The 18,735-nt window shown below is 57.5% G+C and overlaps 1 protein-coding gene across 3 annotated transcripts in view; it reads left to right on the forward strand.

Moving 5' to 3' along the window:
* WNT3A (Wnt family member 3A) overlaps positions 1-18,735 on the forward strand; it is a 130,690-nt gene that overhangs the window by 90,887 nt on the left and 21,068 nt on the right. For all 3 annotated transcript variants that reach the window (XM_044295134.1, XM_044295133.1, XM_044295135.1), the window contains one exon: positions 15,499-15,740. In XM_044295134.1, coding sequence (XP_044151069.1) covers positions 15,584-15,740 — 157 coding nt within the window. In that variant the 5' untranslated portion in view covers positions 15,499-15,583. The remainder of the gene's footprint in view (positions 1-15,498; positions 15,741-18,735) is intronic.

Below are 18,735 nucleotides of genomic sequence, written 5' to 3' on the forward strand. Positions count from 1 at the left end.
CCTGCACCATGCCCCACAACTTCACAAGTATCACAATATGAGTAAAAATTCAGAAGAACAGGCTAAATGGTCATACTGCCCTTCTTCTCTCCACAGGAAGTGAAGGAAGACTCTGATCTACTATAGTCTGTCTATGTCGTCTGTGTGATCATTGCTTTAAGGCCTCATGCACACGACAGTTGTGTTTCTCGGCCTCCGTTCCTTTTTTTTTTGCGGATAGGATGGGGACCCATTCATTTCAATGGGTCAGCAAAAAAATGCTGATAGCTCATCCCTTTGTGTCCCGCGTCCGTTGTCCGTGTTTCCCTTCAGCAAAAAAAAATAGTGCATGTCCTACTTTTTTTACATTTTGCGGACAAGGATAGGCATTTATTACAAGGGATCTGTGGAAAAAAATTGATCCTCCCCAAAAAACGGATGCCGCATCTGTTTTTTTTTGGCGGACGCACAATTTGCGGACGTAAAACACAACTGTCGTGTGCATGAGGCCTTAGGGTAAAGTGCCATGAATTCTGATCCGTGCACCAGTTTCCTCGTAAAAGTGCAATGGCAGCGGCAACTTCTATCGAAAACTTGGGAGCTCAACTTAAATCACCTCCAAAAAGAGTCCATTTCCATATACCCAACTAGGGGAATTAATATTAGGCGGAGTGGAAAGTGTCTCTGAAGGACCTGTCCTGTTTCACACAGGCATCTCAGTGATATGAATGGGCAATGTCTCATTGCTCCTGTGCTGGAGCTGCAGGGAAACTGATCATTTACTGCCTGATCGCTGGAGGTCCCAGCAGAAGGACACTTTGTCATCAGCCTATTGTAAAGAGTTCTTTCTAACAATTAGGGACTGTCCAAAGAGGAGAACCCTGTAATGGGTCATTTTAGAGACTTTCTAGGACTGGACTAATGGATTACCCCTTTTGTTCTAATGGGGCACTTTATTTTTGTATCTCAGTCCCTTAATATATCTTAATGGCCGGCATGAGTGACGACCACTACTGGTGGTGATTGCAGGGCCTCTAGGGGTTGCCACCGAGCTTTCCACAGTAATTTGCATCGTTTTGTAAAATTGCACTGTCTTTGTCAGTCTTCACTTTAGTCCTGACATTGTATTTATGAATCGGGAAGTGCAGGCTGAGCAGAGCTTACCATTCCTCCACAGTCTGCATCTGTCTCCGGGGTAAATGGGAGGTCCTAGGGTAGAAAGCGCAAGTCGTGTGCTCCTTGGATGATGCTTCGTTACTTCTCTTTGTCTCTGATTCTTCTTCGATCTTATGAAGGTTTAATATTTGGTGTATTTGGCTGCAGAAGACACAGGTGAGATTCTTCTGTAAAACCGTGCAGAGGAGGAGCAGCCGGGGGCATTAAGCAGCATTAGGGCCTCCGACTCAGATTGACTTCCCTTGGATTGTGGCTTCTCCTTTTATTTACTTTGGCAGCGGCTCTGAACGGCAGGATTCACAGAGCACTAGAGAGCGCAGCTCTACCAGTCAATGCTGGCGGATGCTAAATAGTGAGCAGCCAGGAGCTGACGGATCACTATTAGGCAGGTGGCCAAATGTAACTCAACTGAAGCAATCAGCAGCTACTGTAGGAGGGGATCCTACAAATCACGGACATCCTGTGCACGTTCCTCCTGCTTCAATAATAATCACAGATACTTCTGTTCATTATTATGGATGATTACTGATGGCTGATTATTACGGGCTGGCTGTGGGCTTACAGGCTCTTAGTCTTAAAAACACAGAGAAAGAGAAGCTGCAGCTCTATCCCCTTCTAACAGCATACAGTCCCAGGGAACAGAAAATCTGCAGCTGCATCCCCCTCTCCTTCCCTACCACAGCATGCAGTCTCACATAGAGAAAAACAGTTGCTACATCCTCCTCCTCATCCCATCCCTATTTACAGCATGCAGGCCCAGGTAACCAGAGAAGCTGCTGGTGCACCCCCTCCTCCCCTCTCACGGCATGCAGGCCCAGGTAACCAGAGAAGCTGCTGGTGCACCCCCTCCTCCCCTCTCACGGCATGCAGGCCCAGGTAACCAGAGAAGCTGCTGGTGCACCCCCTCCTCCCCTCTCACGGCATGCAGGCCCAGGTAACCAGAGAAGCTGCTGGTGCACCCCCTCCTCCCCTCTCACAGCATGCAGGCCCAGGTAACCAGAGAAGCTGCTGGTGCACCCCCTCCTCCCCTCTCACAGCATGCAGGCCCAGGTAACAAGAGAAGCTGCTGGTGCACCCCCTCCTCCCCTCTCACAGCATGCAGGCCCAGGTAACAAGAGAAGCTGCCGGTGCACCCCCTCCTCCCCTCTCACAGCATGCAGGCCCAGGTAACCAGAGAAGCTGCTGGTGCACCCCCTCCTCCCCTCTCACAGCATGCAGGCCCAGGTAACAAGAGAAGCTGCTGGTGCACCCCCTCCTCCCCTCTCACAGCATGCAGGCCCAGTAACAGAGAAGCTGCCGGTGCACCCCCTCCTCCCCTCTCACAGCATGCAGGCCCAGGTAACCAGAGAAGCTGCCGGTGCACCCCCTCCTCCCCTCTCACAGCATGCAGGCCCAGGTAACCAGAGAAGCTGCCTGGTGCACCCCCTCCTCCCCTCTCACAGCATGCAGGCCCAGGTAACCAGAGAAGCTGCTGGTGCACCCCCTCCTCCCCTCTCACAGCATGCAGGCCCAGGTAACCAGAGAAGCTGCTGATGCACCCCCTCCTCCCCTCTCACAGCATGCAGGCCCAGGTAACCAGAGAAGCTGCTGGTGCACACCCTCCTCCCCTCTCACAGCATGCAGGCCCAGGTAACCAGAGAAGCTGCTGGTGCACCCCCTCCTCCCCTCTCACAGCATGCAGGCCCAGGTAACCAGAGAAGCTGCCGGTGCACCCCCTCCTCCCCTCTCACGGCATGCAGGCCCAGGTAACCAGAGAAGCTGCCGGTGCACCCCCTCCTCCCCTCTCACAGCATGCAGGCCCAGGTAACCAGAGAAGCTGCCGGTGCACCCCCTCCTCCCCTCTCACAGCATGCAGGCCCAGGTAACCAGAGAAGCTGCCGGTGCACCCCCTCCTCCCCTCTCACAGCATGCAGGCCCAGGTAACCAGAGAAGCTGCCGGTGCACCCCCTCCTCCCCTCTCACAGCATGCAGGCCCAGGTAACCAGAGAAGCTGCCTGGTGCACCCCCTCCTCCCCTCTCACAGCATGCAGGCCCAGGTAACCAGAGAAGCTGCTGGTGCACCCCCTCCTCCCCTCTCACAGCATGCAGGGCCCAGGTAACCAGAGAAGCTGCTGGTGCACCCCCTCCTCCCCTCTCACAGCATGCAGGCCCAGGTAACCAGAGAAGCTGCTGGTGCACCCCCTCCTCCCCTCTCACAGCATGCAGGCCCAGGTAACCAGAGAAGCTGCTGGTGCACCCCCTCCTCCCCTCTCACAGCATGCAGGCCCAGGTAACCAGAGAAGCTGCTGGTGCACCCCCTCCTCCCCTCTCACGGCATGCAGGCCCAGGTAACCAGAGAAGCTGCTGGTGCACCCCCTCCTCCCCTCTCACGGCATGCAGGCCCAGGTAACCAGAGAAGCTGCCTGGTGCACCCCCCTCCTCCCCTCTCACAGCATGCAGGCCCAGGTACCAGAGAAGCTGCCTGGTGCACCCCCTCCTCCCCTCTCACAGCATGCAGGCCCAGGTAACCAGAGAAGCTGCCGATGCACCCCCTCCTCCCCTCTCACGGCATGCAGGCCCAGGTAACCAGAGAAGCTGCCGGTGCACCCCCTCCTCCCCTCTCACGGCATGCAGGCCCAGGTAACCAGAGAAGCTGCGGTGCACCCCCTCCTCCCCTCTCACAGCATGCAGGCCCAGGTAACCAGAGAAGCTGCTGGAGCACCCCTCCTCCCCTCTCACAGCATGCGGGCCCAGGTAACCAGAGAAGCTGCTGTGCACCCCCTCCTCCCCTCTCACAGCATGCGGGCCCAGGTAACCAGAGAAGCTGCGGTGCACCCCCTCCTCCCCTCTCACAGCATGCGGGCCCAGGTAACCAGAGAAGCTGCTGGTGCACCCCCTCCTCCCCTCTCACAGCATGCAGGCCCAGGTAACCAGAGAAGCTGCAGGTGCACCCCCTCCTCCCCTCTCACAGCATGCAGGCCCAGGTAACCAGAGAAGCTGCCGGTGCACCCCCTCCTCCCCTCTCACAGCATGCAGGCCCAGGTAACCAGAGAAGCTGCTGGTGCACCCCCTCCTCCCCTCTCACAGCATGCAGGCCCAGGTAACCAGAGAAGCTGCTGGTGCACCCCCTCCTCCTCTCTCACAGCATGCAGGCCCAGGTAACCAGAGAAGCTGCTGATGCACCCCCTCCTCCCCTCTCACAGCATGCAGGCCCAGGTAACCAGAGAAGCTGCTGGTGCACCCCCTCCTCCTCTCTCACAGCATGCAGGCCCAGGTAACCAGAGAAGCTGCTGATGCACCCCCTCCTCCCCTCTCACAGCATGCAGGCCCAGGTAACCAGAGAAGCTGCCGGTGCACCCCCTCCTCCCCTCTCACAGCATGCAGGCCCAGGTAACCAGAGAAGCTGCTGGTGCACCCCCTCCTCCCCTCTCACAGCATGCAGGCCCAGGTAACCAGAGAAGCTGCTGGTGCACCCCCTCCTCCCCTCTCACAGCATGCAGGCCCAGGTAACCAGAAAAGCTGCTGGTGCACCCCCTCCTCCCCTCTCACAGCATGCAGGCCCAGGTAACCAGAGAAGCTGCTGGTGCACCCCCTCCTCCCCTCTCACAGCATGCAGGCCCAGGTAACCAGAGAAGCTGCTGGTGCACCCCTCCTCCCCTCTCACAGCATGCAGGCCCAGGTAACCAGAGAAGCTGCTGGTGCACCCCCTCCTCCCCTCTCACAGCATGCAGGCCCAGGTAACCAGAGAAGCTGCCGGTGCACCCCCTCCTCCCCTCACAGCATGCAGGCCCAGGTAACCAGAGAAGCTGCCGGTGCACCCCCTCCTCCCTCTCACAGCATGCAGGCCCAGGTAACCAGAGAAGCTGCCGGTGCACCCCCTCCTCCCCTCTCACAGCATGCAGGCCCAGGTAACCAGAGAAGCTGCTGGTGCACCCCCTCCTCCCCTCTCACAGCATGCAGGCCCAGGTAACCAGAGAAGCTGCTGGTGCACCCCCTCCTCCCCTCTCACAGCATGCAGGCCCAGGTAACCAGAGAAGCTGCCGGTGCACCCCCTCCTCCTCTCTCACAGCATGCAGGCCCAGGTAACCAGAGAAGCTGCCGATGCACCCCCTCCTCCCCTCTCACAGCATGCAGGCCCAGGTAACCAGAGAAGCTGCCGGTGCACCCCCTCCTCCCCTCTCACAGCATGCAGGCCCAGGTAACCAGAGAAGCTGCTGGTGCACCCCCTCCTCCTCTCTCACAGCATGCAGGCCCAGGTAACCAGAGAAGCTGCTGATGCACCCCCTCCTCCCCTCTCACGGCATGCAGGCCCAGGTAACCAGAGAAGCTGCTGGTGCACCCCCTCCTCCCCTCTCACGGCATGCAGGCCCAGGTAACCAGAGAAGCTGCCGATGCACCTCCTCCTCCCCTCTCACAGCATGCAGGCCCAGGTTACCAGAGAAGCTGCTGGTGCACCCCCTCCTCCCCTCTCACAGCATGCAGGCCCAGGTAACCAGAGAAGCTGCCGGTGCACCCCCTCCTCCCCTCTCACAGCATGCAGGCCCAGGTAACCAGAGAAGCTGCTGGTGCACCCCCTCCTCCCCTCTCACAGCATGCAGGCCCAGGTAACCAGAGAAGCTGCTGGTGCACCCCCTCCTCCGCTCTCACAGCATGCAGGCCCAGGTAACCAGAGAAGCTGCTGATGCACCCCCTCCTCCCCTCTCACAGCATGCAGGCCCAGGTAACCAGAGAAGCTGCTGGTGCACCCCCTCCTCCCCTCTCACAGCATGCAGGCCCAGGTAACCAGAGAAGCTGCTGGTGCACCCCCTCCTCCCCTCTCACGGCATGCAGGCCCAGGTAACCAGAGAAGCTGCTGGTGCACCCCCTCCTCCCCTCTCACGGCATGCAGGCCCAGGTAACCAGAGAAGCTGCTGGTGCACCCCCTCCTCCCCTCTCACGGCATGCAGGCCCAGGTAACCAGAGAAGCTGCTGGTGCACCCCCTCCTCCCCTCTCACGGCATGCAGGCCCAGGTAACCAGAGAAGCTGCCGGTGCACCCCCTCCTCCCCTCACATCATGCAGCCCCAGGTAACCAGAGAAGCTGCTGGTGCACCCCCTCCTCCCCTCTCACAGCATGCAGGCCCAGGTAACCAGAGAAGCTGCCGGTGCACCCCCTCCTCCCCTCTCACAGCATGCAGGCCCAGGTAACCAGAGAAGCTGCCGGTGCACCCCCTCCTCCCCTCTCACAGCATGCAGGCCCAGGTAACCAGAGAAGCTGCTGGTGCACCCCCTCCTCCCCTCTCACAGCATGCAGGCCCAGGTAACCAGAGAAGCTGCTGATGCACCCCCTCCTCCCCTCTCACAGCATGCAGGCCCAGGTAACCAGAGAAGCTGCTGGTGCACCCCCTCCTCCCCTCTCACAGCATGCAGGCCCAGGTCACCAGAGAAGCTGCTGGTGCACCCCCTCCTCCCCTCTCACAGCATGCAGGCCCAGGTAACCAGAGAAGCTGCTGGTGCACCCCCTCCTCCCCTCTCACGGCATGCAGGCCCAGGTAACCAGAGAAGCTGCTGGTGCACCCCCTCCTCCCCTCTCACGGCATGCAGGCCCAGGTAACCAGAGAAGCTGCCGGTGCACCCCCTCCTCCCCTCTCACGGCATGCAGGCCCAGGTAACCAGAGAAGCTGCTGGTGCACCCCTCCTCCCTTCTCACAGCATGCAGGCCCAGGTAACCAGAGAAGCTGCCGGTGCACCCCCTCCTCCCCTCACAGCATGCAGGCCCAGGTAACCAGAGAAGCTGCCGGTGCACCCCCTCCTCCCCTCTCACGGCATGCAGGCCCAGGTAACCAGAGAAGCTGCCTGGTGCACCCCCTCCTCCCCTCTCACGGCATGCAGGCCCAGGTAACCAGAGAAGCTGCCGGTGCACCCCCTCCTCCCCTCTCACAGCATGCAGGCCCAGGTAACCAGAGAAGCTGCTGGTGCACCCCCTCCTCCCCTCTCACAGCATGCAGGCCCAGGTAACCAGAGAAGCTGCTGGTGCACCCCCTCCTCCCCTCTCACAGCATGCAGGCCCAGGTAACCAGAGAAGCTGCCTGGTGCACCCCCTCCTCCCCTCTCACAGCATGCAGGCCCAGGTAACCAGAGAAGCTGCTGGTGCACCCCCTCCTCCCCTCTCACAGCATGCAGGCCCAGGTAACCAGAGAAGCTGCCGGTGCACCCCCTCCTCCCTCTCACAGCATGCAGGCCCAGGTACCAGAGAAGCTGCCGGTGCACCCCCTCCTCCCCTCTCACAGGCATGCAGGCCCAGGTAACCAGAGAAGCTGCCGGTGCACCCCCTCCTCCCCCTCTCACAGCATGCAGGCCCCAGGTAACCAGAGAAGCTGCCGGTGCACCCCCTCCTCCCCTCTCACAGCATGCAGGCCCAGGTAACCAAGAAGCTGCCGGTGCACCCCCTCCTCCCCTCTCACAGCATGCAGGACCCAGGTAACCAGAGAAGCTGCTGGTGCACCCCCTCCTCCCCTCTCACAGCATGCAGGCCCAGGTAACCAGAGAAGCTGCTGGTGCACCCCCTCCTCCCCTCTCACAGCATGCAGGCCCAGGTAACCAGAGAAGCTGCTGGTGCACCCCCTCCTCCCCTCTCACAGCATGCAGGCCCAGGTAACCAGAGAAGCTGCCTGGTGCACCCCCTCCTCCCCTCTCACAGCATGCAGGCCCAGGTAACCAGAGAAGCTGCTGGTGCACCCCCTCCTCCCCTCTCACAGCATGCAGGCCCAGGTAACCAGAGAAGCTGCCGGTGCACCCCCTCCTCCCCCTCTCACAGCATGCAGGCCCAGGTAACCAGAGAAGCTGCCTGGTGCACCCCCTCCTCCCCTCTCACAGCATGCAGGCCCAGGTAACCAGAGAAGCTGCTGGTGCACCCCCTCCTCCCCTCTCACAGCATGCAGGCCCAGGTAACCAGAGAAGCTGCTGGTGCACCCCCTCCTCCCCTCTCACAGCATGCAGGCCCAGGTAACCAGAGAAGCTGCTGGTGCACCCCCTCCTCCCCTCTCACAGCATGCAGGCCCAGGTAACCAGAGAAGCTGCTGGTGCACCCCCTCCTCCCCTCTCACGCATGCAGGCCCAGGTAACCAGAGAAGCTGCTGATGCACCCCCTCCTCCCCTCTCACGGCATGCAGGCCCAGGTAACCAGAGAAGCTGCTGGTGCACCCCCTCCTCCCCTCTCACGGCATGCAGGCCCAGGTAACCAGAGAAGCTGCTGGTGCACCCCTCCTCCCCTCTCACGCATGCAGGCCCAGGTAACCAGAGAAGCTGCTGGTGCACCCCCTCCTCCCCTCTCACGGCATGCAGGCCCAGGTAACCAGAGAAGCTGCTGGTGCACCCCCTCCTCCCCTCTCACAGGCATGCAGGCCCAGGTAACCAGAGAAGCTGCTGATGCACCCCCTCCTCCCCTCTCACAGCATGCAGGCCCAGGTAACCAGAGAAGCTGCTGATGCACCCCCTCCTCCCCTCTCACAGCATTGCAGGCCCAGGTAACCAGAGAAGCTGCTGATGCACCCCCTCCTCCCCTCTCACAGCATGCAGGCCCAGGTAACCAGAGAAGCTGCTGATGCACCCCCTCCTCCCCTCTCACAGCATGCAGGCCCAGGTAACCAGAGAAGCTGCTGATGCACCCCCTCCTCCCCTCTCACAGCATGCAGGCCCAGGTAACCAGAGAAGCTGCTGGTGCACCCTCCTCCTCCCCTCTCACAGCATGCAGGCCCAGGTAACCAGAGAAGCTGCTGGTGCACCCCCTCCTCCCCTCTCACGCATGCAGGCCCAGGTAACCAGAGAAGCTGCTGGTGCACCCCCTCCTCCCCTCTCACAGCATGCAGGCCCAGGTAACCAGAGAAGCTGCCGGTGCACCCCCTCCTCCCCTCTCACAGCATGCAGGCCCAGGTAACCAGAGAAGCTGCCGGTGCACCCCCTCCTCCCCTCTCACAGCATGCAGGCCCAGGTAACCAGAGAAGCTGCCGGTGCACCCCCTCCTCCCTCTCACAGCATGCAGGCCCAGGTAACCAGAGAAGCTGCCGGTGCACCCCCTCCTCCCCTCTCACAGCATGCAGGCCCAGGTAACCAGAGAAGCTGCTGGTGCACCCCCTCCTCCCCTCTCACAGCATGCAGGCCCAGGTAACCAGAGAAGCTGCTGGTGCACCCCCTCCTCCCCTCTCACAGCATGCAGGCCAGGTAACCAGAGAAGCTGCTGGTGCACCCCCTCCTCCCCTCTCACAGCATGCAGGCCCAGGTAACCAGAGAAGCTGCTGGTGCACCCCCTCCTCCTCCTCTCACAGCATGCAGGCCCAGGTAACCAGAGAAGCTGCTGGTGCACCCCCTCCTCCCCTCTCACAGCATGCAGGCCCAGGTAACCAGAGAAGCTGCCGGTGCACCCCCTCCTCCCCTCTCACAGCATGCAGGCCCAGGTAACCAGAGAAGCTGCTGGTGCACCCCCTCCTCCCCTCTCACAGCATGCAGGCCCAGGTAACCAGAGAAGCTGCCGGTGCACCCCCTCCTCCCCTCTCACAGCATGCAGGCCCAGGTAACCAGAGAAGCTGCCGGTGCACCCCCTCCTCCCCTCTCACAGCATGCAGGCCCAGGTAACCAGAGAAGCTGCTGGTGCACCCCCTCCTCCCCTCTCACAGCATGCAGGCCCAGGTAACCAGAGAAGCTGCTGTGCACCCCCTCCTCCCCTCTCACAGCATGCAGGCCCAGGTAACCAGAGAAGCTGCCGGTGCACCCCCTCCTCCCCTCTCACAGCATGCAGGCCAGGTAACCAGAGAAGCTGCTGTGTGCACGCCCCTCCTCCCCTCTCTACAGCTATGCAGGCCCATGATACCAGAGAAGCTGCCGGTGCACCCCATCCTCCCCTCTCACAGCATGCAGGCCCAGGTAACCAGAGAAGCTGCCGGTGCACCCCCTCCTCCCCTCTCACAGCATGCAGGCCCAGGTAACCAGAGAAGCTGCCGGTGCACCCCCCTCCTCCCCCTCTCACAGCATGCAGGCCCAGGTAACCAGAGAAGCTGCGGTGCACCCCTCCTCCCCTCCACAGCATGCAGGCCCAGTGACCAGAGAAGCTGCTGGTGCACCCCCTCCTCCCCTCTCACAGCATGCAGGCCAGGTGACCAGAGAAGCTGCCGGTGCACCCCCTCCTCCCCTCTCACAGCATGCAGGCCCAGGTAACCAGAGAAGCTGCCGGTGCACCCCCTCCTCCCCTCTCACAGCATGCAGGCCCAGGTAACCAGAAAAGCTGCCGGTGCACCCCCTCCTCCCCTCTCACAGCATGCAGGCCCAGGTAACCAGAGAAGCTGCCGGTGCACCCCCTCCTCCCCTCTCACAGCATGCAGGCCCAGGTAACCAGATAAGCTGCCGGTGCACCCCCTCCTCCCCTCTCACAGCATGCAGGCCCAGGTAACCAGAGAAGCTGCTGGTGCACCCCCTCCTCCCCTCTCACAGCATGCAGGCCCAGGTAACCAGAGAAGCTGCTGATGCACCCCCTCCTCCCCTCTCACAGCATGCAGGCCCAGGTAACCAGAGAAGATGCCGGTGCACCCCCTCATCCCCTCTCACAGCATGCAGGCCCAGGTAACCAGAGAAGCTGCCGGTGCACCCCCTCCTCCCCTCTCACGGCATGCAGGCCCAGGTAACCAGAGAAGCTGCTGGTGCACCCCTCCTCCCCTCTCACAGCATGCAGGCCCAGGTGACCAGAGAAGCTGCCGGTGCACCCCCTCCTCCCCTCTCACAGCATGCAGGCCCAGGTAACCAGATAAGCTGCTGGTGCACCCCCTCCTCCCCTCTCACAGCATGCAGGCCCAGGTAACCAGAGAAGCTGCTGGTGCACCCCCTCCTCCCCTCTCACAGCATGCAGGCCCAGGTAACCAGAGAAGCTGCTGGTGCACCCCCTCCTCCCCTCTCACGGCATGCAGGCCCAGGTAACCAGAGAAGCTGCTGGTGCACCCCCTCCTCCCCTCTCACGGCATGCAGGCCCAGGTAACCAGAGAAGCTGCTGATGCACCCCCTCCTCCCCTCTCACAGCATGCAGGCCCAGGTAACCAGAGAAGCTGCCGGTGCACCCCCTCCTCCCCTCTCACAGCATGCAGGCCCAGGTAACCAGAGAAGCTGCCGGTGCACCCCCTCCTCCCCTCTCACAGCATGCAGGCCCAGGTAACCAGAGAAGCTGCCTGGTGCACCCCCTCCTCCCCTCTCACAGCATGCAGGCCCAGGTAACCAGAGAAGCTGCTGGTGCACCCCCTCCTCCCCTCTCACAGCATGCAGGCCCAGGTAACCAGAGAAGCTGCTGGTGCACCCCCTCCTCCCCTCTCACAGCATGCAGGCCCAGGTAACCAGAGAAGCTGCTGGTGCACCCCCTCCTCCCCTCTCACAGCATGCAGGCCCAGGTAACCAGAGAAGCTGCCGGTGCACCCCCTCCTCCCCTCTCACAGCATGCAGGCCCAGGTAACCAGAGAAGCTGCCGGTGCACCCCCTCCTCCCCTCTCACAGCATGCAGGCCCAGGTAACCAGAGAAGCTGCCGGTGCACCCCCTCCTCCCCTCTCACAGCATGCAGGCCCAGGTAACCAGAGAAGCTGCCGGTGCACCCCCTCCTCCCCTCTCACAGCATGCAGGCCCAGGTAACCAGAGAAGCTGCCGGTGCACCCCCTCCTCCCCTCTCACAGCATGCAGGCCCAGGTAACCAGAGAAGCTGCCGGTGCACCCCCTCCTCCCCTCTCACAGCATGCAGGCCCAGGTAACCAGAGAAGCTGCTGGTGCACCCCCTCCTCCCCTCTCACAGCATGCAGGCCCAGGTAACCAGAGAAGCTGCTGGTGCACCCCCTCCTCCCCTCTCACAGCATGCAGGCCCAGGTAACCAGAGAAGCTGCTGGTGCACCCCCTCCTCCCCTCTCACAGCATGCAGGCCCAGGTAACCAGAGAAGCTGCTGGTGCACCCCCTCCTCCCCTCTCACAGCATGCAGGCCCAGGTAACCAGAGAAGCTGCTGGTGCACCCCCTCCTCCCCTCTCACAGCATGCAGGCCCAGGTAACCAGAGAAGCTGCTGGTGCACCCCCTCCTCCCCTCTCACAGCATGCAGGCCCAGGTAACCAGAGAAGCTGCTGGTGCACCCCCTCCTCCCCTCTCACAGCATGCAGGCCCAGGTAACCAGAGAAGCTGCCGGTGCACCCCCTCCTCCCCTCTCACAGCATGCAGGCCCAGGTAACCAGAGAAGCTGCCGGTGCACCCCCTCCTCCCCTCTCACAGCATGCAGGCCCAGGTAACCAGAGAAGCTGCCTGGTGCACCCCCTCCTCCCCTCTCACAGCATGCAGGCCCAGGTAACCAGAGAAGCTGCTGGTGCACCCCCTCCTCCCCTCTCACAGCATGCAGGCCCAGGTAACCAGAGAAGCTGCTGGTGCACCCCCTCCTCCCCTCTCACAGCATGCAGGCCCAGGTAACCAGAGAAGCTGCTGGTGCACCCCTCCTCCCCTCACAGCATGCAGGCCCAGGTAACCAGAGAAGCTGCTGGTGCACCCCCTCCTCCCCTCTCACAGCATGCAGGCCCAGGTAACCAGAGAAGCTGCTGGATGCACCCCCTCCTCCTCTCTCACAGCATGCAGGCCCAGGTAACCAGAGAAGCTGCTGGTGCACCCCCTCCTCCCCTCTCACAGCATGCAGGCCCAGGTAACCAGAGAAGCTGCTGGTGCACCCCCTCCTCCCCTCTCACAGCATGCAGGCCCAGGTAACCAGAGAAGCTGCCGGTGCACCCCCTCCTCCCCTCTCACAGCATGCAGGCCCAGGTAACCAGAGAAGCTGCCGGTGCACCCCCTCCTCCCCTCACAGCATGCAGGCCCAGGTAACCAGAGAAGCTGCTGATGCACCCCCTCCTCCCCTCTCACAGCATGCAGGCCCAGGTAACCAGAGAAGCTGCCGGTGCACCCCCTCCTCCTCTCTCACAGCATGCAGGCCCAGGTAACCAGAGAAGCTGCCGGTGCACCCCCTCCTCCTCTCTCACAGCATGCAGGCCCAGGTAACCAGAGAAGCTGCTGGTGCACCCCCTCCTCCCCTCTCACATACAAAGCTTCAGCTGCATCCCCTCCACATCCCTGGTCTTGTCTACCATTTTCTGCATTAGTGACTGAGGAGATTTACACGGATCCTGCTGACTGGGAGAGGGGAACGATGGGCTATAGAGAGAACGATGCCGCTATCCCCTAGTATATATGACAGAGTGACATCTATGCGTGTGTACTGATGAATGCAGATAGTTATTATGGTACATGTATTCTTAAAGGGATGTCTTTCCTGATGCATACAGTAGTATGAGTTCTGGATGCTGGTCTGTGATTGGATTCCTTCAAGCATGCTCTCGCCCATTTGGAGTCCTGGAGCGTCTGGTGCCATGCTCGCGTTCACTCGCACATTGTGTAGACCAGCCCCTCGTATTAGGGGGATTGCCATTTCCAGGGGTTTCACCTGTGTCATGTGACCCTGATGACATCACAGTTCTGCAGGTGTCTTATCTTCTCCTTGTATATGAGACACAGGAGGGAGGGATGAGGAGGCAAACAGCTGGGAGCAAGAGCTCAGGTCGGGTCAGACCGGTCTGGAGAGCTGGAAATTTCTCCAATTATTGCAGCAAGCCACGGCCTGCAGAATGAAATCAATTAGTTCTCTTCCCAGTGTGAGATCACCACGTTGTATAATGAGGGCGAGTCATCTCCGTGGATCAGATCCGAGAACGAGGCCAGATATCCAATCGCAACCAGTGTAGCCAAGCAGGTTACAGCCCCCCTGGGACCCCCAACCACCGGCAGATCCCAGCCACAGGGGCAGCATTGTTGTTGTATTATTGTATCATGATATGGGGAAGGACCTATGTTCATCCTGAGCTACCTAGTTCATGAATAGAATTCCAGAACTATGGTGAAGGTTTATCCAGTGAGACACGATAGAAGAGAGGCAGAGGAGTGGATGTCACTGTACATAACAATGTGGATCAGTTTACCTTTATAATATGCTATAGGGCATTCTGGGTTAGGGAGGGCCGGGATTCTTCGCTCATCACCTCTCTGGAAGACCCGTCCTGTCCTTCACCATGTAATATCAGCCCTGTGGGGGGCGCTGCAGGATAACTTCCAGGTTACAGCTGATCGCTGGGGAATCAGGACAGCGGGTGATCAGTGTCTGAATGGTGACCTCCTCTGTGGTTCCTGTAGTGGCGACTGTTAATGGTAGTCACCAAGGATCTGGTAATATAGACGTGGTCTACAGCTCTAATCACATGAATAATGTGTGGTATGTGGGGACTATGACACCAGGGCGTGTGAACGTCACCGCCGATACTACCGACTGATCCAGCTTCCCGCCATCTGGTTACCTAATGGAGAGGCTGCTGAACATTCATCTGAGGGTCAGCTCTTGTCAGGGGCGTAGCTAAAGGCTCATGGGCCCTGGTGCAAGAGTTAGACTTGGGGCCCCCCTTCCCTCAGTGCTTTGTGTGTCTTCTTATGCAGCACAAGGGTATTTGGGCCCCCTCAGGCTCCTGGGCCCGGTAGCGACTGCTACCTCTGCACCCCCTATAGCTACGCCCCTGGCTCTTGTGCTTATGGGAAGAAGCATAGAAACCCACCTGGTGTCTCAACCTGGCACTGGGGTCTTTGTAGGCAACTAGAATCTACACTGGCCGCGTTAATCTGCTTCAAAGAGAGGGAACCTCCATATAGGTTTATGTCCCACCAAGGAATGGGGTCAACCAGAGACAGAGCCACCATACTTCCATCCAAAGGAAGAAGGTCCATGGCCCACCCCATGCTCCTCAGTACGGTGAGGTGGTAACTTTGGTCTGGTTCACATATTTCTTACATTATGGTGACTGTAGAGAGAGGGTCTATTAGGTCAGCCTGAGACACCCCTGCTCCATCACCAGTCAGCCATGACATCTGAACGCTCTACTTACATAGATACGAGCAGCAGTATGTAGGACATCAGGCTAGGGGGGCTTTGGTCACACAAAGGAACAAATAAAGATGAAGTCACCACCTGAACACACACAATATCTCCCATCACCTTATAATAATGATGTAAAGACAAAAACCTCAACATTCAGAGAAGATGAGATATGAGGAGCTGTTTGCAGGGTCCTGAATTGCTGCTTGTAGTTGTAGGGACTGTTTAGCCACTCGTTTGGGTCAATGATACCATTTTATTTCCCACTTCCCATTGACCACCTCAGCTCCTTATAGCTCAGCTTCCTAGGGTTCTGTGATGTATGAAGGCTGAGTAGGTCTTGCCACCACATACAGCGGCATATAAACATGGCATCACCTGTCACTAATGCATTTTACATACCTTGTGCTTTTTTGTTTCAGGTCTTTGGCCATCAGTCAGCAGTACTCAACCCTTGGTACACAGCCCATCCCATGCGGGACCATTCCTGGTCTTGTAGGCAAGCAGATGCGTTTCTGTCGGAATTATATGGAGATAATGCCCAGTGTGGCTGAAGGAGTCAAAATCGGCATCCAGGAGTGTCAACATCAATTCCGAGGGCGAAGGTGGAACTGTACAACGGTGAACGACAACTTGGCGATCTTCGGGCCGGTGCTGGATAAAGGTAAAGGCACTTCAACGTTTCATGGTCAAAATCCTTCACTTATTGATATATGTGAGACTCCAGGTCTTATCAGTCACATGATCCATTTCTATTACCACCGTATCCAGTGACATGTGAGGACTGCGGGTTGGTACTGCTCACAACAGTGATTATAGATACTCATTATAAGTAATGTTTCACCTATATATTTTACATTGTGCAAGGAGGAGGAGAGCTGTGTCCATCACCTATTGACTTCCATATGAGTGTAGTGGGCATGTTCTGTCACTTGTAAAAGGTCATTGTGCAGGGAGGAGGAGGAAGTGAGCAGTGACCATCACCTGTTGACTTCCATATGAGTGTAGTGGGCATGTTCTGTCACTTGTAAAAGGTCATTGTGCAGGGAGGAGGAGGAAGTGAGCAGTGACCATCACCTATTGACTTCCATATGAGTGTAGTGGGCATGTTCTGTCACTTGTAAAAGGTCATTGTGCAGGGAGGAGGAGGAAGTGAGCAGTGACCATCACCTGTTGACTTCCATATGAGTGTAGTGGGCATGTTCTGTCACTTGTAAAAGGTCATTGTGCAGGGAGGAGGAGGAAGTGAGCAGTGACCATCACCTATTGACTTCCATATGAGTGTAGTGGGCATGTTCTGTCACTTGTAAAAGGTCATTGTGCAGGGAGGAGGAGGAAGTGAGCAGTGACCATCACCTATTGACTTCCATATGAGTGTAGTGGGCATGTTCTGTCACTTGTAAAAGGTCATTGTGCAGGGAGGAGGAGGAAGTGAGCAGTGACCATCACCTGTTGACTTCCATATGAGTGTAGTGGGCATGTTCTGTGACTTGTAAAAGGTCATTGTGCAGGGAGGAGGAGGAAGTGAGCAGTGACCATCACCTGTTGACTTCCATATGAGTGTAGTGGGCATGTTCTGTGACTTGTAAAAGGTCATTGTGCAGGGAGGAGGACGAAGTGAGCAGTGACCATCACCTGTTGACTTCCATGTGAGAGTTTTGTGGGTTTGGTCTGTGACTTGTGCAGAAGTCATTGTGTAGGGGTGAGATGAGCTGTGACCATCACCTACTGACTACTTTTATCAGTAAACGAGGTTCAAGCCTCAAGGTCACTGTGCAGGGAGGGGAAGAGGTTAGCTGGACCATCACCTACTGATTTATATGGGAGAGTGTTGTGATCATGTGACCTGGGCAGGGGGGATCGAGGCAACCATAACCTACTGACCTCTATGGGAAAGCATGCTCTGTGACTTGTGCAGAACTTAATGTGCAGAGAAGAGGAGAAGCTGAGCGGTTTCCAACACCTATAGACTTCTATTGGAGTGTGCATACTCTGTAACCTGTGCAGAGGTCACTGGAGGAAGGACAAGAGTTGACATATTGGTGATGGGAGAGTATAGTGGGCATGCTTTCAGCAGAGGTGGCTGTGCACGAAGGGAGAGGAGGAGATGAGCTGTGATCATCCCCTAAAGTGAGTGACGGACCCTAGGTTATCTATACAGAGGTGTCATCTGTCATTGTCAGGCTATTATTAGGCTTTTAGGTTTCTATTTTTATACAAAAAGTTACAATAGAGAAAAAATTATGATAAATTCTTAAAACATAAAAAAAATTAGTCCCTTTCCCTTTATTTTCTCATGACCCTTTCCCTTTATTCTCATACCACTGGACACCCCCTTAAAAAATAGGGTTTGGGACTGCTACCTGTGTACCTTACACCGTTCCGAGGCCCAAAGTTCTCGCTTTGTATTTTTGGACACACTTTGAGGAAAGCAGAATAAGGGCTCATTCACACGACCGTGGTTTGGTTCCGCATCCGAGCCGCATTTTTTGCGGCTCGGGTGCAGACCCATTCACCTCAACAGGGCTGGAAAAGATGCGGATAGCACTCCATTGGCCCCGCAAAAATTATAAGTCATGTCCTATTCTTGTCCAATAGGCAAATTGCGGAAGGCCCATGGGCGGCATCTGTGTTTTGCGGATCCGCAATTTGCGGACCGCAAAACAGGGCACGGTTGTGTGAACGAGCCCTAAGGCACATAAATGAGTCTCTGTGTGGCTCAGCCCCCCTATCCCATTGTCAGTATCTACCGGCCCTGACACTAGTCTGCATAACAAGGGTTCGGGGTGGTGAAGAATGAGTCTCCTGTTTCCCCCGAATATTCCTCAACAGCTTCATTTTTGGTCATTCGATTATTATTCAAAGCTCATTACTGCTGCTAACTGGGCGTCCCTGAGAGAAACGTCATAGTAAGCACCAAATGTCAAAAAATTGCTTCTGTCTGCAACCAAATTTTTGTGTTGTGTCCTTTACATTGCCTCTCGGACTGTTTCAGCTCGCTGCTGATATGTATACTTATATGTGGAATATCTGGTGTCATCAGGACTGGGAATAATCCATAAGAACTACTATTGGGAGACATGGTGGCTTTGGATGGGTCTTGACCCTACTTGCAGCTGCAGTCACTGTGCAGAGGGCTTCCATGCAAGGGGATAACTTGCATGACTTTAATCAGTAGACGTGAACTGGGCACCAGGAATTGTCTAGAGCTCAAAATGTAGACATCTCAGCAGTAGAATGAGATACAATAAGGAGCCAAAGGCTAAAACTGATTATGGAAGTAACATGATTAAAAACATGAGTCCAATGTGACGCCACATCAGACAACGACCTGTCCTTTCTCCTATGGAGAATCGCCCACCGCTAGCAGGTCTGGAGGTAAATGAGATTGATGGTCACTGGTCCATGGTCTATAGTTTGGTGTATTTTGTTTGATTGTTGATAGTTAATTGGTTGTCCTGGCAGGTTGGTTGGTTGGTTGGTTATCTGTTCGGTTTATTGATTTGCTTGTTTATTTGGTTGCTTGCCTGGTTAGCTGCTTTTTGGTTGGCTGGTTGGTCATTTTTTATTGGTTGGTTGGCTGTTTGTTTTCCTGCTATTTGGCTAGTCGGTTATTTGGTTGGTTGGCGCTGTGGAGTTTTAGTGGGTTGGCTGGTTAG

Source organism: Bufo gargarizans, chromosome 5 (assembly GCF_014858855.1).
Source record: "Bufo gargarizans isolate SCDJY-AF-19 chromosome 5, ASM1485885v1, whole genome shotgun sequence".
Classification (NCBI taxonomy): domain Eukaryota; kingdom Metazoa; phylum Chordata; class Amphibia; order Anura; family Bufonidae; genus Bufo; species Bufo gargarizans.